The sequence below is a fragment of the Nycticebus coucang genome, chromosome 10, assembly GCF_027406575.1.
Source record: "Nycticebus coucang isolate mNycCou1 chromosome 10, mNycCou1.pri, whole genome shotgun sequence".
Classification (NCBI taxonomy): Eukaryota; Metazoa; Chordata; class Mammalia; order Primates; family Lorisidae; genus Nycticebus; species Nycticebus coucang.
This window is the reverse complement of record NC_069789.1, coordinates 118,688,921-118,710,118: the sequence shown is the minus strand read 5'-3', so window position 1 is coordinate 118,710,118 and position 21,198 is coordinate 118,688,921. Positions and strand designations below refer to the sequence as shown.

The following is a 21,198-nucleotide window of genomic DNA, read 5'->3' as shown; positions in this document are numbered from 1 at the left end:
CTGGGATTACGAGCACTGGCCACACTGCCCTGCTAGTTTTTCTATTTTTAGTACAGATGGGATCTTGCTTTTGCTCAGGCTGGGTCTCAACTCCTAAGCTCAAGTGATCCACCCACCTTGGCCTCCCAGAGTGCTAGGATTACAGGTGTGAGCTACCACGCCCTGCCAGAACATTTTTACTTTACATTAAAGCATAACGTGTTTAGAAAAGTGCCAACTGTGCAAACCATGTCCCCAGCATACTGATAAATATATGGAAATTTAAACCAGTACTCCAAAAGGCCCTGGCGGGTTCACTCAGCCTCCATCTTCCCCAAAGGCACCGACTCTCCTGACTTAGAGAAATTGATCTCTTTGTGTTTCCTAAGTGGAAACATACAATATATGTAGTCTGGCGTCAGTCTAGTTTCTCTCTTTCAGCATTCTGTATGTGAGATGCATCCATGTTGTTGTGGATGGTTCATGCTCAGTGCTGTGTGAGTTCCACAGTGTGAAGGCACCACATATAAAACATCCATTTGGGAGGGAGGTAGGAAAATCTCCCCAGGTGATTCTAATTTGCAGCATAGGCCAAGAACTACTGGCCTTGAACTTTAAGAAAGAGGGTCTGGCCAGTCATGGTGGCTCATGTTTGTAATCCTAGCATTTTGGGAGGCCAACGAGGGAGGACTGCTTGAGGCCAGGAGTTGGAGACCAGCCTGGGCACATATCAAGATACCACCTCTACAAAAAATAAAAAATTATCCCTGTGTGGTGGCACCACCCTGGAGTCCCAGCTACCCAGAAGGTTGAGGCAAGAGGATCGCTGGAGCCCTGGAGTTGGAGGCTGCAGCCAGCTGTGATGACAGGACTACACTCAAGCCTAGGCAACAAAATTAGGCCCTGTCGCAAAAAAAAAAAAAAAAAGCTGTTCTGAGACCAATTCCCCTCCCTTCCCTGGAGGCCCTGTCCGTGGCTCCGCCTCTAACCAGCCACTGCGGCTCACCTGACAGCACCACCTCCACCAGGTCACCCTCATGGATGTCTCCGGCTGAGCGCACCAGCTGCAGGAGGTTGGCCGAAGTGGCGTCATGTTTGAAGAGGAGGATCTTGTCGTAAAGGCCGTAGAAGCCACACTCAGGGAACTAGAGAGCGGGAGGAGGAGGTGGCAACGGAAAAGCTCAGAGCTGCCTTCAGCAGCGGACTGGAACCCTCTCAGGGCAGGGCCAGTTGTTTCCCCCGGAAACTCAGAGACCCCGCAGCCCCTCGCTTCCTGTCCCCTGCCAACCCCAGCTCAAGCTGGACAGGATGCCAAAGCCCCAGGTGTGCAGGGTGAGAGCGCCAGCGCGAGTTTGGTAGCTGGATTGGTGAGCTAGGATGGGAGGGAGAGTGGTCCGGGAACCAAGACCCCTCCACTTTTCCGGATCCCGGGGGTGGGGCCATGCTTGGTGAGCGCCCCCTCCCCTATCAGCCTTCCCGCCCCAGCTTCCTTCCTGGATCTATTGTTGTCACAGTTACCTGGCTGGAGGCCCAGCACTGGGGCAGGGTGAGCTGGAAGGAGGGGATTTGGGGACTCCTGGGAAAGGAGGGTCTGGGGAGTTAGAGCAAGAGGACTGGAAATAGGGAGGGTGCCCCCCAAGAGCTCAAAGGACCCAGGTGTCCAGGTCTCCAGCTTGAGGTGATGGGGGCAGGAAATGAAACCTGGCAGAACAGAAAGTGAAACTGCAGGTGGGGCCTGGTAAGGAAAGGGGCCCTAACACACCTGGACTGGGAGGGTGAGGCCTGGGGGGCCGACATGCTGGGGATTTGAGCATTGGACAAAAAATTTCACCCAGAGGATAATTTGCACCACCATCCCGGGCTTCCCATGGAGCAGACTGAGTTGGGAGTGGGGGTGGGGAGCTGGGCCTGCTAGATTTGGGTGCTGATGGGCAAAGCCATAACTGTTCTTGCTGCTGACAGGGTCCACAGGAGACCAGCACTGTCTTGGTCCTGACCACCCGGGAGGTCTTTATCTAAGCTTCAGTTTCTTTGTCCATAATATGGGGGAATTGGCCCCATGTTTTTCTGAAGCCCAAAGGATTCATTTCCAGGAGTCTGAGAAGATACTGGAATTTGAATATTTTGTAGAATTATACATTATGAAATTATACATCCCAGGTTCTAACATACTATAATTTTACATTTTAGGATTTTGATAACCTACATTAGCAATAATTTGATATTTTAATGTTCTGAGGGGGGTGGGAACTTGGTGTGTGCCACACCTTTTGGGGGCAAGACATGATTGCAAGAGGTACTTTACCTAACAAATGTAATCAGTGTAACCTGGCTTATTGTACCCTCAATGAATCCCAACAATAAAAAATAAATATATTTTAATGTTCTAGGAGTCTGACAGAGTAGGGATTCTAATATTCAAATATCTTAGCATTAAAGCATTCCAACAACCAGCATTCCAAAATTCAAACATTTTAACATTCTAGGATTCCAACAACCTAAGAATCTAATAATATTCCAATATTTTAGTATTTCAGCAAGCTAGGATTCTAATATTGGAACACTTCATTATCAGAGCTATTCAACAACCTACATAGGATACGTATTCCAACTACTTATGATTCTAATACTCTAATGTTTTTACAGTCTAACACTCTAACAACACAAGCATAAGCATTCTAACCTTTTCTGTTCTGGGATTCAAGCATCTAGTTCTACCTGTTCCCCTTGCCATGATTGATTCCCAGACTGCACCCTGGAGGGATCCTGGTGTCCAAAACTAAGGGTAGGGGTGGGGGACTGTGATTAGGAGAGGGAACAGAGTACCCTGGGTCTCTGGGGGTGCAGAAAGGTCACCTACCAGCACAGTCACATGTCTCAAGCCTGAGAGAGGACAAGGCTCTGAGACCTCACTTGGCCCCGGCACCTACACCCATGTGTCACCCGATCACCATAGCCAGCCTGGGTTCAGTTTCTACTGTTTCCACGAAAATGGGAGCCCCCCAATGGGTATGAATGGGGAGATCCCCCCCCCACCTGCCCCTTCCTATCCATTCTACACCTGGCCTGCCCCTCCCTTCCTCCCTGCCAGCTGCAGATGAAAACAACATGCAGGGTCAGGGAATTTGGGTAGGCCAATGGGACATCTCACCCCTGTCTAGTCCTCTCTAAACAGGTGGTGGGGTGAGAAGGCAACTGGGGGCCAAAGCCCCCCACCCCTGTCACCCAGTGCTCATCCTCCCTTTCGCCCATGTCAGGCCTCTGCTGGTGCCCCTCTCCTCGTACCTTTCCCCAACTTGGATAGGAGGGAGCCTGCACCCTCACCTTTTGGTCCACGATGGAACAAGCCAGCTGCTTCACATGGGCCAGCTCCGAGGCGGCGGGCAACAGCACGAACTCGCGGGTCAGTCCTATCTGGATGTGGAAGGAGACCCCGGGGCCCGTAGCCGGGATCTGGGGCAGCAGCGGTGGCGGCGACTGCAACTCCAAGACGCCGGGAGCCGGAGGAGACCCTGGCCCGGGAGAGCCGGGAAGCCCCGTGGGATAGGAGGGGGCGGCGGCCATGGGGGGAGGCCCGGGATCCCAGCTGGGGAAACCCGGGTAACCCAGGTCCTAGATCCGAGGGATCTTGTGCGCTGGTAGTAGGAGCGCGAGTATCAGAGACGGGCAATCTGTCAGGTTAAGGGGACCTGAGGATGGCAGGATCTTGGGAAATTAGAGAAAAGCACTCCCGAAATCAAAGAATCACAGAAGATAAGAAAGGAACAAAGTAGTAGTTTGGGGGACCCAGCGATTAAGAGATTCTAGGAAACTGGAGAGGTAAATCTAGTAGGTCAGATCAGAGGGATCAGAAGAGCCCCTTTCAGAGAGGGCGGTTGAGAAGGGAGCAAGGGGGGAAATCCCAAAATTCAGTGGCTCTAAGAAGGCGGCCCGAGGGATTCACAGACCTGGGAAGTGGAAACCAAGAGTCTCTGAGTCAGGGATCTAGTGGATCCCAGGGATCCCAGCCCCGGCGGCCCGGGGATGGGCACAGGGGTCCTGAGGGCCGGGGTGGGAAGGAGGGAATCTCACGGGTCGCGGAAGTTGAAGAAAAGTTCAGTCAGGAACAGTGGGGAAAGGGGCGTTACCGGCGGCGAGGTAGGGGATGTGGGCAAGGTAGGGTCGCGCCGGGTGCCGGTGGCTCTTTTCCCCCCGTCAAAGTTTAAGTTGGCGGCTGCGGCGAAGGAGGAAGTGTCCCGAGCGATGGCACAGTTGGCCAATCGGCGCGGGTCTCGATAACGTCACGGGGCGGGGCCCGTCGAGGGGGTGGGGGCGGAAGGGGAGGGCGGGCCTCAGAGATGGGGACCCGACTTAATGTATCTGACATCCAGGGATGGGGTGGGAGATGGGGGGCTGAGGGGGAAGACTGATTCCTCCCCTCTACACACGCAAGTCTGGAAAGTTAACTTTCCCCTGAGCTGAACAGAGAGGGGCGAGCCACCCCCACCCCCACAGGTCCCAGGACCCGGTTGGGTAACTGGCCCTTTAAGGATGAGAGCCTTCTCGGCCTGCAGGCAGCCGGCGCCCACCGCTTGAGAAGAGATGGGAAATAGGGTAACGGGTCCTGGACAGCTCTCTGGGCTTGGCTTCTCTTTTCTCAGGCATCTCTCGTGCTTACCCTCAGCCCATTCAATAGGTGGGAAGACCGAGGCCTCCAGATGGGCAGGAGGCCCTTGTCTGGCTCCAGAGATCTGGGGCAAGGTGCATAGGGCTAACTGGAGAACCAGTGCTAAGGCTCCATACCCACCTCCTTCAGGACGGTGCCTGGGGGTGCCTGGAAGGGAGGACCTACACCCACACCACTTCACAGGTGGTAAACTGACATTCTCCTGGGGATACGTGCATGTGTCTTTCTCTATGTGACTTCCTCTCTATGAGCCTCAGTCTCTCCATCTGTTAGATGGGACTGTGATAGGACTGAATCCAGAGGGAATTGTGGGATGGAAGAGATAGTATACAAATGCCTGGAGCACAGCAAAAAGTTCAGTAAATGGTGGCTGTCACTAACAATTTGCAGAGTTGAAGTGGTGGGTGCCTGAAGTACTCAGGCATTCATGGGTGGATATGTCTATTCAGTCACCCAGCAAATATCTGTTGCTCAGACTTGATTTCTCCTCCCCAGTTCATAATTACACACAGGAAGCTGAAGCCTCAGAGAAACAGTGACTGGTCCAAAGATCACCAAATTGCTCCACCCACTCCCTTCACTGACAGGTCAAGTTTAGGTTTCAGCCCCAAAGGCATCCTAGAGATGGACCACCAGGGCTGGCTGGGGCTGGGAGCTGCAGGCAGAATCCCCCCACCTACCTGGTACAGGGGCCATGGAAGGTAGATGAGGTCCATACAGTATCGATCTTTTACCACATCCGGGGTCTGGGGCTGGGGAAGGAAGTCTGAGGCTGGAAGGAAAACCAAACTACCACCTGGGGAACTGCATATAGCCCAGGGCGGGGGAACAAGACCACATGGACCCAACAGTGGGCTCTTGTCAGTATCACCTAAGGGCCTCTGCCTACCTGTACTCCTTTTCTAGAGGGGCAGATGACTGTCACAGTGAAATGCCAACATGTCCTGAGTGTGCAGTTCACAGGCCTCAACCCAGGAGGTAGGCATGAGTGTCAAGTCCTGGATGTGCTGGGACTTGCCCAAGGACTGGGAGGCAGTGAAAGTTAGGAAGATGGGACTGGACACTAAATCTGATGACCTGCCAGAGTTACTAGAGCAACTCCCATCCTTCCTGTTAATGGTACCTCCTAGTAAGGCTGTGAGGACCCAGTGGAAAGACATGTACAGGGCTCAGCATAGCTAACATCAGCCACAGGGACAAAAAAGGAGGGACCATCAGGGTGCCCACAGCTTCTCTTCTAAGGACCACCCCCAGCACAGCAGAGCCTGTAGCTGGTAACGTTGTGGCCATCCTATGCTGGCAGGTCCCAGGCTTTCCCCGTCTGCTCCATGTAGGCCCAGGCATGGGGCAGGGAGAGGAGGAAAGTTTGGGTTCTTCAGGCACCTGCCCTCCTGCCTCACCACCCATCACACATCCCAGGTGGGGGTTTGCTTCTTTAGCTGAACTGCCACCTCCCAGCATCTGCTTGTCAGGCTCCTCCCCTTAGGAACAGAAAGAAAGGGCACAAGGAGATCTGGTCCAGTGCCCCCATTTTCGCTATCCACCACACCCTGCCCAAGCTCTAGGCCCCTCCCCAGGTCCCCTTCCCTACCACAAAACCTCAGTCATCACATCCCCTCTCTCCAAACTCCACCCTACCTGGGCAGAGCCAGCCACTCTTCCCCCAAAGTCCTTAGGCCCCTCCACAGATGGCACTGTCACCCATCTTATTCCAAAGGGTTTATTGAGACAAGTTTTCACATATAAGATAGGGGCAGAGGGGATGAGGCTTATAAACAGGAACCTGAAAGGGGGACCGAGGGCACAGGGTGGAACCAAACAAAAAGAGTGAAATAAATAGAGGAAAAGAGTAGAGGGTGAGGAGACTGACCAAGACTATCACACAGTGATAACGTGGGTGGGGGTGGGCGCCATTAAAATTCCATTATTTATACAGATATACAGGGGGTAAAGGGGGCCCAGGGCACCCTATTCCACCCTCCACACCCCAGAGAGGGGCACAAGAAGGCCAGTTCTCCCCATGCTCGACCCGGTGTGGGCTGGGAGGGCTGCCCTGGGAGTGCTGGGCAGTTCCTGGCCTGGAAGCCACGGTTAGTGTCTGGGAAGCAGTGGAGGGGTGGAGGACAGGGGGCCAGGGCTCAGCTCTGTGGCTCCAGCCCACCAAGGGCGGGCATCTGGGATTCCTCCCAGCATAGCTCCCACCAGGTCTGGGAGATGGGGAGGAGAGGGCAGGAGCTCAAAGGGAGAACCTGGCACCTTCTGGCGTCTTGGAAAAAGTGATTCTCAAAAGCAGCTGGCCCTGGCTGTGCCGCCCTCCAGAAGGCAGCTCTGATACCAGGAGCAGGTGTCAGGGCATAGGGAGAAACCCCCCCAGAGACCACCTTCAAGGGGGATTCCTAAAAGGGGCTGATCCCCAAGCTGGATGCTCAGGGAAGAAAGCTGTGGGGGATGGGGCTCCTGGGGAAAGGTCCATTAGCACCACCAGGCTCCACACCAGCTGGGAAGAGGCCAGGCCTCTGCGCCTCTGAAGTGAGGCTGAGTGTCACCTGCAGGAGACAGAAGGGAGGGGGGACTGGACCACAACCTCTAGGGTGCTGCCCCCTCCCCTGCATGTCAAGGGGTTACCTCAGCTATTCTCAGTGTCCCCGACTGGACTGTGGGACCTGGTATAACCCAAAGAGCCAGCAGTAAGAATACAGGGGGTGGTTTCTATCCCTTTTGTCTGCAACTAAAATGGGCACCAGGCCCTCACCTCAGCCCCACCTGCCTGGCCCCACTCCCTAGCCAGGTGGCAGAGTGGGGCCAGGTGGGCATCATACGAAGACCTTGGCCAGGGCGTCGGCACCAGCACTGGCAATAAGCGCCTTGCTGGGGTGGCAGGCGACGGCGTGGATGGCCTCCTCATGCTTCTTGCGGTGGGCTGTGATCTCCTGCACACATGTTTTGTTGTCCAGGCTCCACAGACGCAGGGAGCAATCATGGCCTGCGCAGTTTGGGAGAAGGGGCTATCACCTAGCTCCTCACTCAGATTCCTGGCCTTGTCCAAAGGCCGTAGGTCAGGTGGGACTCAACCCTCTTCACTACCACCCCTCTGCACAGTCATCCCCTGACACAGACCCAAAGGAAAATGTTTTGTTTTGTTTTGTTTTGTTTTTTTGTAGAGAGAGTCTCGCTTTATAGCCCTCGGTAGAGTGCTGTGGCCTCACACAGCTCACAGCAAACTCCAACTCCTGGGCTTAAGAGATTCTCTTGCCTCAGCCTCCCAAGCAGCTGGGACTACAGGCGCCCGCCACAACGCCCGGCTATTTTTTGGTTGCAGTTTGGCCGGGGCCAGGTTTGAACCGGCCACCCTTGGTACATGGGGCCAGCGCCTTACCGACTGAGCCACAGGCGCTGCCCTGAAAATGTTTTTTTTGTTTGTTTGTTTGTTTGTTTTTTTGAGACAGAGTCTCACTATGTGGCCCTGGGTAGAGTGCCATGGTGTCACAGCTCACAGCAACCTCAAATTCTTGGGCTTAAGTGATTCTCTTGCCTCAGCCTCCCACGTAGCTAGGACTATAGGCACTCGCCACAATGCCTGGCTATTTTTTGGTTGCAGTTGTCACTGCTGTTTGGCAGGCCCGAGCTGGATTCGAACCCACCAGCTCCAATGTAGTGGCTTGTGCCCTAGCTGCTGAGCTACAGGCGCCAGCCAGGAAAATGCTTTTGTCCCATCCTGTCAACCATCCATCAAGTCACCAAGTATTACTGAGTACCCCGTGGGTGCAGTGAACAAAATAGGCAAATCTCCCTGCCCTATCGTGCTGTCAGCGTGAGAGACAATAAGAAAATAGAAGCAAGCAAGCCTGGGACCAGTGTGAGGACAGGATGGCCCAGGTAGGAATGGAGGGAGGAGCTTCCAGGCAGTGGGACAGCCATAGGGTCCAGAGGCAGGTGCACCTACAAGTTTGAGAATGACAGCAGGTGGATGTGACTACAGGACTTAAGCAGGGGTAGGGAGAGGAGGGAAGAGGTGAGAGTAAGAGGTGGGAGGAAGATCAGGCCCAGGGAAGGCTCAGCACTCCCCACTGCCTTCACACTTCCCAGGATGGAGCACTTTCCATACTAAATCTCTGAACCTGGCTCAGTGCGTATATAGTTCAGTGGTTAGGGCGCCAGCCACATACACTGGTGCTGGCGGGTTCAAACATGGCCCAGGGCCTGCCAAACAAGGACAACTACAACAAAAAAATAGCCAGGTATTGTAGCTAGCTACTTGATAGGCTGAGGCAAGAGAATTGCTTAAGACCAAGAGTTTGAGGTTGCTGTGAGATGTGACACCGTGGCACTCTACCCAGGGCCACATAGTGACACCACAGCACTCTACCGAGGGTGACATAGTGTGACTCTGTCTCAAATCAATAAATAAATCTCTGTACCTGGCTACATCTCACTGACTGTCCTGTCCCCTCACGTGATAGCTGCTGCTACCAAGGGGCAGGTGGAGAACAAGGCCTAGGGCTGAGCTGCCCACCCATGATTGCACGGTGATGTGAGGCAGAGCCGCCCATGACCACGCCCCACCCATCCACCCCCTTTCCCACCTCTGCCTGCATATCTATGTGATCTACACACACTTGGGTCATTGATACTGGTGCAGGGTCTCGGGGGTCTGATGCCAGGCATCTCTGAGGCAGGCCTTATCCTTCACCCCTAGGGAGCTCCAGAACCTTTCCATCAGCCCACATCCTGCCCCATCCCCTCTAGGCACAGCCCCGCAGTCACTGGGCCTCAGTGCCCCCAGTCAGGGAAAGCAGGGTAGGACTAAATGCTCAAAATCTCCATGGGGATTTCATTAGCTAGACCTGGACTTTCATTCCCACAGCGCAATGGGCTGTGACCAAGTTAAGAAACTTAGCCCCGAGTCTTAGGCCCCATATCTGTAAAATGGGGATAAAAGTACCTAGCACACAGGGTTGCTTAGAAAACTCATTTTAAATGAGACACTGTAGCCACAGTGTCACCTGTGATCTCTGACCCCGTGCTTCGCTGCTGAGTCTTGTTATGTCATCATGACCACAGAGATTCCTGCCCAGACCAGCTTCCCTCAAGCCCCAGCCCCAAAAGCCTCCTAGGGCCAATGCCTAGGTCTCCTCTTCTCCCCAACCCTGCTGGGTACAGCATGCTGTATCCCATGCTGTGGGGAAGGGACAGTTAAGAGGGTCCCAACTTACTTCCTGACATCAGGAATACGCCATTGGGGTCCACGGCTAGGCAGGTGACTGCATCCAGGTGGGCAACCATGGAGTGCACTGTTTTACCTGAAGAGAGAGGGGGTGGGTGGCAGGTTCCCTTCCCACTCTGGGCCACACCCAGGAAAGTGAGGGGGCTGAAGATGCTCTGAGAGCCTCCAATGGGGACATGTACACTCTGGGCTACCCTGCCCCAGAGGCTGGGTCTCACCTGTCCGATTGTCCAGGAAGCGGATGCCTCTGTCATCGTGGGCAGTGATGGTGAGGGGCTGGTTTGGATGACTTACTACTTGGTTAATCTGGGTTGGTCCTGGAAGGACAAGTGGGGGAAAGGGAAGGACATCAAGGGGGAAGAAAGACCAGGACAAAAGCAAGAGAGGAGAACAGCTGACTCTACCCTCTGCCCCAGTGTCGATGTGGGGGCCCCAAAGACTACTCCTTCCCAGGTCTCAGAGCTGCTTCTGCAAAATGAGCCCTGGACCTATTTGGGGGGTTTGGAGAGGAAAGGGATATTAAAATATGCATCTGCTCTACCAAGAGGGCCAACAGGGCATCTATGATGTAGTCTCCCCTCGGCCTGCAAAAGCTGTGAGTGAGGGCAGGGCTCAGCCCTCACTGGACCTTATTTCCTTCCTGCCTCAGGGCCCCTGAGGGCACAGGGGAGTCATCTTGATCTGTCAAGCAGGTCACAAAAGCACCAGGAAGAAATGAGACCTTGTAAGTATGCAGACCCTAGTTCCCTGGCTCGGCCCAACCACAGGCCCCGGGGGCTCCCTTACCACTGCTCCCCCGGGAATCCAGCGTGAGGAGGGCACTGCCAGCCTCTAGGTCATACAGGATAGTGTCGCCAGAGCGGAAGGAGGCCACGATGTGGGCAGGCTCGGTGCTGGTGAAGGCCACTGAGGTGGGGATCCCATGCTCTGAAAGAGAGAAGGCTGCCTGACAGCCCAGTCCTGGGGTGGGGGGCTGTGGGATGGGAGGCCTGGGCCCTCATCAGGAGGCACCCTGATGGCTTCCAGCTCCACACCACTCCTATGTGAGGTACCAGGGTCCCCTACTCACCACTGGTTGTAGAGAAGGTACAGAGACAGGTCGGGCTGCTGCTACTGGGGTCCCAGATGCGGACAGTGCCATCAGCAGAGCAGGAGGCCAGGCGCTGGGAGGTGGGACTGAAGGCCAGGCCCCACACAGCATCCCCATGGCCCTCCAGGACGTGGCTCAACACACTTGGGTCTGGACCCAGTGCAGAGAGGAAACAGGCTGCATCAGGTCTGCCAGCCCCACACCAGACCATCCAGATCTCCAGCTATGCCAAGACCTGGGCAGCTGGACTTAAGCCATCCATTCACCCAGCTTCACCTCCAGAACCCTGGCCCCCCTCCAGAGCTGTCACCACTGGTACAGGCCAGAAGCTGCTCACAACCACTAGCTCTTTGGGGAAGATTCTAGGGCTCCAGAGGGCAAGGACTTCCATCTGTTCATGGTTGTCTCCCTAGGGCCCAGAAACTAGGTGATCCATACATAATTTTTAGGACTCAATTAAGGAAGGAAGGAACAGCGTTGGCTCTGTGGCCCCTGAGGATTGGCACACAGCCACTGTTCATTGCACTGGACCCATCCTTAGCCCATACAGTCTTTGCTGCCCATGCCTAGTCTCACTAAAGCTCTTTGGTCGCTCAGGGTCCTGCCATGGCCTCCACTCTGTGGTTACTGGAGTCCTCCCAGGTAACTTTGGCTTTAACCTTGCCGACACCCAAAGTGTGGCAGCTAACTTGGCTATACTGACCCTTGACCTCTTGTAGGCAGGACTATAAGAGCATGAGGGACAGATACCGAACAGAAGCTAGGAGTCTGGTCACTTCACTTCACTTGTAAGTGCCCCCCAGATAAACCTTGGTTTCCTACAATCTGGCCACATTAACTCCACCTCTTCTACTCTCACCTCACATACTTCCTCCACTCAAGCACAGAGACCTTGGCCAATCACTGCACAATGTGCAGGTCCCTAGGCTCAGCTGCCCTAGCCTCTGCCTTCTCTGAGACTACCCCATGTTGATTCTCAGAGCAGATGAACCATCTCCCACCAACATCATTCCCACCTCAGCTCGCCTGTCCCTCAAGAGTCACACACTAAATCACTGCGCCAGGCTAGAGCCCCATCACGTATACTCCCAGCATCCCTGCAGCAGCAGGCAAGTGATGAACACAAAACGTGTGTGGAGGGAATGACCCCAGTGGGCAGGAGTGGAGGAAAAGAAGGCAGGTGGAGGTATCCTCACCGTAGCCATCATAGGGGTCCATGTTGAGGTCTGGAATCTTCCAGCTGTGGATGCAGGCATCTGCCCCACCACTGTAACAGTATTCACTATTGCTGCTCATGGCTACTGCTAACACAGGGCCCCTGGAGGGTACAAAGTTGGGTGAAGGGAGATGAGACAAGAAGTTCAAAACCTGGGCGGCGCCTGTGGCTCAGTGAGTAGGGCGCCAGCCCCATATGCCGAGGGTGGTGGGTTCAAACCCAGCCCCGGCCAAACTGCAACAACAAAAAAAAAAATAGCCGGGCGTTGTGGCGGGTGCCTGTAGTCCCAGCTGCTTGGGAGGCTGAGGCAAGAGAATCGCGTAAGCCCAAGAGTTAGAGGTTGCTGTGAGCCGTGTGACGCCACGGCACTCTACCCAAGGGCAGTACAGTGAGACTCTGTCTCTACAAAAAAAAAAAAAAGAAGTTTAAAACCTTTCTTGGCTGGTGCCCATAGCTCAGTGGTTAGGGGGCCACCCACATGATCTGGGCCTGGTGGGCTCAAATCTGGCTCAGGCCTGCTAAACAAACAAAAAAGAAAAAAAAACAGCTGGGCGTCGTGGCCGGTGCCTATAGTCACAGCTACTCCAGAGGCTGAGGCAAGAGAATTGCTTGAACCCAAGAGTTTGAGGTTGCTGTGAGCTAAGACGCCATGGCACTCTACCAAGGGTGACAAAATGAGACTCTCAAAAAACAAACAAACAACAAAAAAAAAACTTTCTTTGCCACAGGACCTTAAAGTTCTCTACTAGCATTTTTCGAAGATGGCCAAAAGGAATTCAGCCACTGGAGCTCTGGCTGTGCCACCCGGGCAAGTTGCCTGTGCCCTGGCTTCTCTCAGCCCTCACCTCCATGTACTCTTCTGAGGACTAGCCAACAGGGACACATGAAAGTTGACACATGGCCCCAGAGACAGGGCGTGTTATGTGCAGAGGGTTGCACTGTGCAGCACAGGAAAGGCGTGGGGATTCAGCCTTCCTGTCACCCTGCCTCCTGCCCCTGTCCTGCTGGATGGCAGTGAGCAGGTATAGAATCAAGACTGCTAGAAACCCTCTGAGGAGCCTCCATACCTGTGAGCCCGGAAGGCGTGGATGGGTTCCACATCCAGTGCAGCATTCCTGTGAGAAGACAGAGGAGCCCACTGTCACCGAGAGACCTGTCATCCTCTCCCAGGGGCACCCCCCACTCTGGAATTGTCGCCCTCACTTCTTGGCCGTGACTGCTTTCTGCAGGTTCCAGAGCTTGAGTGTGCCGTCCTCAGAGGCAGTGAGCAAAGCTGACTGGCTGTGGTGGAAAGCCAGGGAACGGATGCCATCGTAGTGTGAGCGCAGGGTGAATTTAGGGTTCCACGTCTTCTTAAAGGCATCTTTGCTGTCAGACAGCTGAGGGGGTGGTGAGCTGCCTCAGTGTCCCCTCATCCATCCTGGCAGTCAGGCAGACACTGACACCTAGGACTTCAGGATCCCTCCCTTCCCCACCTAGGTCATCCTGGCAGGAGGGAGGGTATAAGGGCATGAGGGCCTGACAGCCAAGGAAAGAGGCTGCTCCAATGAGCCTTCTTTCCAGAGTCCTAACATGCTTATAGCCTACGCTCCACTTGGCAGAGCAGAGTCCCCTCACTCACACAGCAAGTTCACACAGTACGATAGGTTCTGAGAAGACAAAGGTGAGCCTGACTCTTTGGAGACTGGAAGTTCAGAGGAAGGGGACACAGAGGAGATAATCAGATCATCCCACAAGTGCACAGGATTACAAACTATGAGGAATGGTATGAATTAAAAATGCTCTAGGAGGGTGGGGCCTATGGCTCAGTGGGTAGGGCACTAGCCACATATACCGAGGGTGGCGGATTCAAACCCAGCCCTGGCTGAACTGCAACCAAAAAACAGCTGGGCACTGGGGTGGGCGCCTGTAGTCCCAGCTACTCAGGAGGCTGAGGCAAGAGAATTGCCTAAGCCCAGGAATTGCAGGTTACTGTGAGCAGTGTGATGCCATGGCACTCTACCAGGGCCATAGAGTGAGACTCTGTCTCTACAAAAAAAAAAATGCACTAGGAGGGCCAGGTGTGCTGGCTCAGGCCTATAATCCTAGTACTCTGGAAGGCCAAGTCTGAGACTAGCCTGAGCAAAAGAGAGACCCTGTCTCTACTAAAACTAGAAAAACCAGCCGGGTGTTGTGGCAGGCACCTATAGTCCCAGCTACTTGGGAGGCTGAAGCAGGAGGATAGCTTGAGACCAAGAGTTTGAGGTTGCTATGAGCTGTGATGCCATGGCACTCTACTGAGAGCAACAAAATGAGACTCTGTCTCTCCAAAATAAATAAATGAATGAATAAATAAATAGAACAGAATATAAAAATGCACCAAGATAGGCCGGGTGCAGTGGCTCAGCCTATAATCCTAGCACTCTAGAGGCTAACGCAGGACGATCCCTTGAGCTTAGGAGTTTGAGACCAGCCTGATTAAGGAAAAAACCCAGTCTCTACTAAAAATAAAAAAACTAGCTGGGCATCATGGCAGGCACCTCTAGTCCCAGCTACTCAGGAGACTGAGGCAGAAGGATTGCTTGAACCCAAGAGTTCAAGGTTGCTATGAGCTATGATGCCAGGCAACAGAGTAAGACTGTCTCAAAAAAAAATAAAAAAACATGAGGAGATAAGGAGGAGATACTAGACAGCCCAATCTCCTCTGTGGGGTCAATAAGGCTTTCCTGAGGAAGAGATAAGTGAGTAGGATTTAACCAAATAAAGGAAAGGAGACAGGGGAAGTGAAACTACATGTGCAAAGGTCCTGAGGTAGGAAGTAGCAAGGGCAGGTCCAGGCCTGACAGGTCCACACTGCAGGAATACAGAAGTTGAGGAGAGAGGCCAATGAGGCCTGGTGGGTGGCAAGAGCCAGAATGGTGAGCTGCATCAGATTCTGTACTTCATCTTGGAAAATGCCTCAGAGAATTAGGGAGGCAGGGAAGAATTTAGAGCAGGGGAATGACATGGCTCCTTCTGACAAGACCATGGGGCACTCAGATCAGGGGCAAGTAAGAATAGCTGCTGAGACAGAGGTTAAGAGGTCATAAAGTCCCAGGGAGAGATAAGGACATTCAGACCAGACACTTGACTAGGGAAGCAGAAACAAGAACACAAGTGCAGAGGTGGCAGGAGTAGAATCAATAGACCTGTTAGAGACACTGAACATGCCCTGATGGACGGTGGTGCCACCTACCAAGTGGGGGACCCAGCAAAGCCAGGCTTGGGAAAGCCAACAATGGGATTGCCAGGTGAGCCTCAGAGCCCTGCCCTAAAACAGTTCATACCTGAAGAACCCTCTACTCAACTCAAGGTCCCCTTTTTAGCTATTACTTCTACCACAGTTCTTTTTTTTTTTTTTTTTTTTGGTAGAGACAGAGTCTCACTTTATTGCCCTGGGTAGAGTGCCGTGGCGTCACACAGCTCACAGCAACCTCCAACTCCTGGGCTTAGGCGATTCTCCTGCCTCAGCCTCCCGAGCAGCTGGGACTACAGGCGCCCGCCACAACTCCCGGCTATTTTTTGGTTGCAGTTTGGCCGGGGCCAGGTTTGAACCCGCCACCCTCAGTATATGGGGCCGCCGCCTTTACCAACTGAGCCACAGGCGCCGCCCTCTACCATAGTTCTTTAGAGCCAAAGGATCTGCTGTCTTGTGGTTCCCCTGCTCCCTCCCCAGATAGCTCAGAACACCATCCCTCCCTCAGTGTGGGAAAGTTCTTATGACAAGGAGAAGGGCCCTGCCGCTCACTCCTCGACACATTCTGCAGCTCAGGCCTCCATTGTGGCCTCCCTCCCTGCATCCCACAGCAGTGCCCCAGCCTCACTGGGATCACCAACACCTGAGAGCCTGTCCTGCCATGGGAAACGCAAACGTGCACCCAAGCCAGAGGTTCCCAGATGGCCAGAGGTCTGTCCAGATCTCAGGCTCAGAGCATTTCATTCCAGCCCACTGGCCCCATTCACAGCAGATTGGCTTGAGGACATCTTCCTGCATCTCCAAATGCCAAGGGTGCTAGGGAGCATTTAGTGAAGGAATTTGGCATGTGCTTGAGACAGGGGCTCTGGAGTCTTCTAGGGCTCTAGTCTTCTAGTTACCACGGTCATGTCCCTCCACCTGCCTGCACCTGTACCCCTCTGTAAAACTGAGCAGGAGAAGCCACCTCCTAGGGCTGTGGAATGACCTCTGAGTACAGCACCCAGTCAGAGCTCTGGGCATGATGTCCACTGGGGGCCGGATGGGAGCACCTGGAAAACTTACATCACAGCTGAGGTCGTTGTCGTTGGTGACGGTGAGATCTGCCAAGTCCCCCAGGCTCACCTCCCCGCCCCCGATAGTGTCCATGATGAAAACGTCTGAGGAGAAGCCAAAGGAACCTGGTAGGGGGAGGGGAGGGAGGGGCAGGGAGGGCCAGGGAGAGAGAGAAAGAAAGAAAGAGGCAGAGAGAAAGATAAGGAACAAGAAAGAGAGACAGGGAAAGGGCAAGACCAAGAATCACAGCTGGAAAGGAGGAGACAGAGAGAGACAGACAGGGCAGGACAGACAAAAAGAGGGAGACAGAGACAGACAGACCAACTTTTGGGACAGGGAGGCTGCAGACTGGAGGCTGGGCCTCGACCCCTGAGGACACAGAAGCCCTGGGCTTAGCTCTGCAGCCTCCTTCTGCTGTGGGCCTACAAGACTGGGCTGGGGCACAGGGGGCTTCTTACCTTCGTGTGGCCGGGGCTGGGGTGTGCCTGGAGGTGGGCCAGTCACTTTGGGGGGCAGCCCATCCACATCTCGGAGGTCAGCCAGGATGCCCTGGAGCTTGACTCGCCGGCTTTCTGCAAGGACAAGGCACAGGGCAGGAGTTGCCCACCAGTTTCCAACCCAGCCTCACACAGGAGATGCCTTCCCTACCACTGGAGGCCTTCCTGTAACTGTGGGCAACTATGTAGCTCTGGGCCCAGATGGCAGACAGGCAGAGGAGACAGAGGCTGACTAGGACCCTCAGTGAGGCAGTAAGCAGGTCGCAGTGGCCTTTGCCATGCATCCCACATGACCCCCAGGGGCCCTCCCAGCCAGGACTCACAGGACAGGGAGGAAGACACAGTCCTACCCCACCTGCCTCTCCCCCACTGGGTCTTCATCCTGTTCCTTCCTTGAGGTCAGCCAGAATTGGATGTGGGCCTGCCTGTGTCCCGAAGGGGATTTTCCAGGGAAGGGATGAGGCACCCCAGCCACTACAGCTTGGGTCTCCTGCTCTCCTTGGCCACTCTCCTCTCAGGAAGTGTATCCGTCCGGTGTAGAGACCCGGGGACAGGAAGCAGCTGCAGGCAGCTTTGTGCGGAAGGGGCAGGACCTAGGGTCTGGCCCCACCACCCCCATGACTAGAGAATCCTTGACTCACCCAGCTCATGGGGGTTCCCATCTGTAGTACAACGCCGAGGGTCTGGAGACCCTTCCCCATCCTCTCCTGAGCCCAGGAAATCAAACTCATTGATGGCATCCTCAGAGTCATCCTCCTCATCCTCATCTTCCATTTCAGGCACCAGTGGCTTAGATGGGAGCTGGGACATGGAGAAGAAGACTGGTCAGGGGACTCTTGTTCAGAGACTAAGCGTCCAAGAACAGACAAGCCAGGACTCCTAGCCTTCTGCCTGTCCCTTCAAAAGGGACTGCCTTAGCTGCCAACTGGCTATCCTGCACCATCTGCTGTGACCGTGTACTCTCCCTACCCCACCTTCAGCTGCTGCCTCTCACTAGGGGTAGGAGTGGGCCCCTCACACTCACATAGCCCCTCCTCCTGGTCTGTGCTGAGCAGGCCCCACAGCACAGTGGCTCTCAGGAAGAAAAGGGAGCACAGCAATGGGCTTGCAAGGGGGAGCACCATGTGTGCACCATGTCTATGCATGAGTGAATGAGGTGCTCAGCTACATATAACATCCTCAGCATTTTCCCCCATGAATACAGCAGGAATGATAGAATCAGCGCTCACCAAACACTGCCCCAGCTCCTGTGCTCACACAAGAACAATTCACACTCCCTGAATGGGCACTGAATAAGTTCCACATACATGGCTTCAATGAACCCCCACCTGTTGACCATGATGGATGCAATTACTCTTCCCATATCACAGGCAAGGAAACTGAGGCCGAACAGAGTGAAGCCACTTGCCCCAGGTCACCCAATCTGAACTCTGCCCATAGCCTGGGCAGCCTCAGCCAACTATGAATTCCTCCAGGTCTGGTTGCCCCTCTACCATGTACAGGGCAGGCAGGAACAGGGGAGCACAGGTGGAGGCCCTGACAGCAGGAAAGACCGAGGCGCTCTGCAGGGTACCGAGGCACAGGCCTGCTGCAAAAGGAGCTTGGACTTAGGGAAGGGATGCAATCGTGCCACATCTGGACCAGAAGAGGATGTGTGGGGAGAGGGGCTCACCTTCACACGCTGCTTCTTATGCTGCACACTGTCCAGATCGTCATCCTCGTCACTGTCTTCATCCTCACAGTTCTGCAGGAAGGGGATCTGCTCCAACACCGAGCCACCCAAGCGTTCTTTGCCATCTTTGCCTGCTGCATTCCTACCCATGACAAGGAGGGGGAGAGGGGCTTCAGACCTGCCAGGTGTCAAAGCTCAGAAGGGAAGGCACCAGCCCAGACATGATGGCCAAAGCCTGACCCAGCTGCACACCTAAGCCCCATGTAGCCTTGACGGTGATCATACACAGTGCCTCATCTCTAGTCTCTGTCTCACAGATACATTCCAACTGGAACCTCATTCTGACCAGACCTAGCTCCTGCTCCTCACTGAGCACCCATCCAAGTTCAGGAGGATGCCCCCAATCCTGACCCAACAGCTCCCTCATGTGGTGAGTCAGAGGGAAGCTGGAGACAGTGCCACTGACTTGACAGCCCTCACTCCCTGAGCCTGGTCAGACCCCAAAGACAGGAGAGGCAAAGGGCAGATATGCCCATCAGGAAGGAACCCGGCTCTCTACAAATGCTCAGAGACCGACAGCCAGCTCGGCTGTGGACAGTAGGGGCACCAGTGCTTCATGGTCCCTGCTCCCAAAAAGCCTGAACCATCCCCAGTGATAGATGGCACTCCTACTTCTACCTCCCAGCTTCCACACGATGCCAAGTTTTGGCAGGGGAGGCTTTTACCAAACCTGACAAACCTGACTCTACAGGAAGAGCAGGGTGGAATTCCAAGTTCAGGTAAATGTAAACACCTTCCTATTTGCCATTAGGGTGACGCTCCAGAGAGTTCTTGGACACTGCCCAGCTTTACAGTTACCACTTTGTGGAGAGATCACTGAAGATTTACCCTCACTTGGCTCCAGGCTGCCAACTCACTTCGGAGACGCCTTCTTATTCTCATTCTCATGGGTTTTCCTCCCACAATACTGGCTGTGCCAGCAAAGGCCAGCTCAGCCTCCCTTCCAGCTTCCTCCCCTACTCCTCCATTCAGCCTCTAAGTGGGGGAAGAGGGTGACCCCAAGGGCTCAGGCCTCAGATCTCTTCTCTGCATCATCTATACTGACTCCCTCAGTCACTGCAGATGGCCCATGGCTCTCAAGAAATGCCCACATTGGGCAGCACCTGTGGCTCAGTGGGTAGGGCGCCAGCCCCATATACCAAGGGTGGCGGGTTCGAACTGGGCCCCAGCCAGCTAAAACAGCAGTAACAACTGCAACAAAAACAGCCCGGCGTTGTGGTGGGCACCTGTAGTCCCAGCAACTTGGGAGGCTGAGGCAAGAGAATTGCCCTACCCCAAGAGCTGGAGGTTGCTGTAAGCTGTGATGCCATGGCACTCTAACAGGGTGACAAAGTGAGACTCTGTCTCTAAAAAAAAAAAAACAAAACAAATGTCCACATGCTGGGGATCAAGAGTGAGGCCCTATGACCTGCTTTGAGACTGCCACCTCTCCATAGCCCACAGCCCATATGCTCATTTCCTGCAGCCATGTGGGCCTTAAACTGATGCCTCCTACCTCAGGCCCTTTGCATTTGCTGTTCCCTCTACCTAGAACATTCTCCTCCCAGCCACTTATGTGGCTCATCCTCCATTTTGTGTAATTTTCAGCCCAAATGTCCATGGTAGCATTATTTCTATTAGTTTTTCTCATTATCTTTTATATTCCTCAAAGCACTCAGCATTACCTACATGATGTTTATTCTGATGAATTTGTAATTAATGAGAGTAGAGAATGAGCAAAGAAGAGCCCCCTAGAGCAGCAACCACATGTGTTTTGCTCCCCACTGGCAAGTCAGCCTTCAGCAGGCGCCCCGTGTTGCAAAGGAGATACAGGTGTGAGTCTCAGGAGAGGAGCAGCCTGGAGATGAGGCCCTGGGAGAGTGTGTGGAGGGGCACCCAGAACATAATTTATGGGATCCAAGCAATGAAGGGACAGAGAATTCCGGAACAAATGAGCCCACACTATATTCCAGAAGGAGAAGGCACCACCAGAGCACCCAGGAACATCATCAGGAGAGGGGATGATGCACCTGCCAGGCCCAAGGGCTCACCTCTTTATCTGCTCCTCGATCTGTTTCACCAGGAGTGACTCACCACCACTGAGCCCCCCAGGGCCTGGAGTGGCCCTGGGGCCCCCTTCACTAGGCTCTGCGGCCCCATTGAGCTCTAGCGAGCGGCCCAACAGAGAACGGACTCGCTTGGACCGCATGTCGAGGATGGTGTCTGTGTAGCCTACCTCTTCCAGGTACCTGCAGGGGGACAGAGCCAATTCGAGTCAAAACCCCTAGGCTTCTTCATGTACAACACAAACTGCAACACCCTGGCACAGGGCAACTTACGAGTGTACTTAAGAGTATATACCAAAATTTTACATAAGCACACCCACAATGTAGCACTTTCACTTTTAAGACCCCTTCCAGTGGAAATCCTCACATCCATGCACAATGCTATCCCACAAGGATGTCCCGTGCAGGGTCCCATGGGGACTCAAAGTGCAGGACCAACCTCAACATCCACTGACAGGGACATATCAGCAAATTACTGATAG

The 21,198-nt window shown here is 54.1% G+C and overlaps 2 protein-coding genes across 5 annotated transcripts in view; both read right to left on the bottom strand.

The window, feature by feature from the left end:
- PRKD2 (protein kinase D2) overlaps positions 1–4,191 on the bottom strand; it is a 42,303-nt gene extending 38,112 nt beyond the window's left edge. The window contains exons 1-3 of one of the 3 annotated variants that reach the window (XM_053604167.1): positions 4,107–4,191; positions 3,304–3,926; positions 986–1,124 (exon numbers count right to left, since the gene is read on the bottom strand). In XM_053604167.1, the coding sequence (XP_053460142.1) occupies positions 986–1,124; positions 3,304–3,543 (379 nt within the window). In that variant the 5' untranslated portion in view covers positions 3,544–3,926; positions 4,107–4,191. Of the gene's footprint in view, positions 1–985; positions 1,125–1,497; positions 2,241–3,303 lie in introns of those variants that run through there. The other 2 variants (XM_053604166.1, XM_053604168.1) reach the window with 2 other exon arrangements.
- A 2,164-nt stretch (positions 4,192–6,355) lies between these two features.
- Positions 6,356–21,198, bottom strand: part of STRN4 (striatin 4) — a 29,289-nt gene continuing 14,446 nt past the window's right edge. Inside the window, exons 5-18 of one of the 2 annotated variants that reach the window (XM_053604169.1) lie at positions 20,702–20,899; positions 18,612–18,753; positions 17,581–17,740; positions 16,901–17,014; positions 16,452–16,567; positions 13,379–13,554; positions 13,243–13,290; positions 12,156–12,277; positions 10,939–11,109; positions 10,656–10,796; positions 10,088–10,186; positions 9,859–9,945; positions 7,398–7,628; positions 6,356–7,191 (exon numbers count right to left, since the gene is read on the bottom strand). In XM_053604169.1, the coding sequence (XP_053460144.1) occupies positions 7,459–7,628; positions 9,859–9,945; positions 10,088–10,186; positions 10,656–10,796; positions 10,939–11,109; positions 12,156–12,277; positions 13,243–13,290; positions 13,379–13,554; positions 16,452–16,567; positions 16,901–17,014; positions 17,581–17,740; positions 18,612–18,753; positions 20,702–20,899 (1,744 nt within the window). In that variant the 3' untranslated portion in view covers positions 6,356–7,191; positions 7,398–7,458. The remainder of the gene's footprint in view (positions 7,192–7,397; positions 7,629–9,858; positions 9,946–10,087; positions 10,187–10,655; positions 10,797–10,938; positions 11,110–12,155; positions 12,278–13,242; positions 13,291–13,378; positions 13,555–16,451; positions 16,568–16,900; positions 17,015–17,580; positions 17,741–18,611; positions 18,754–20,701; positions 20,900–21,198) is intronic. The other variant, XM_053604170.1, reaches the window with a different exon arrangement.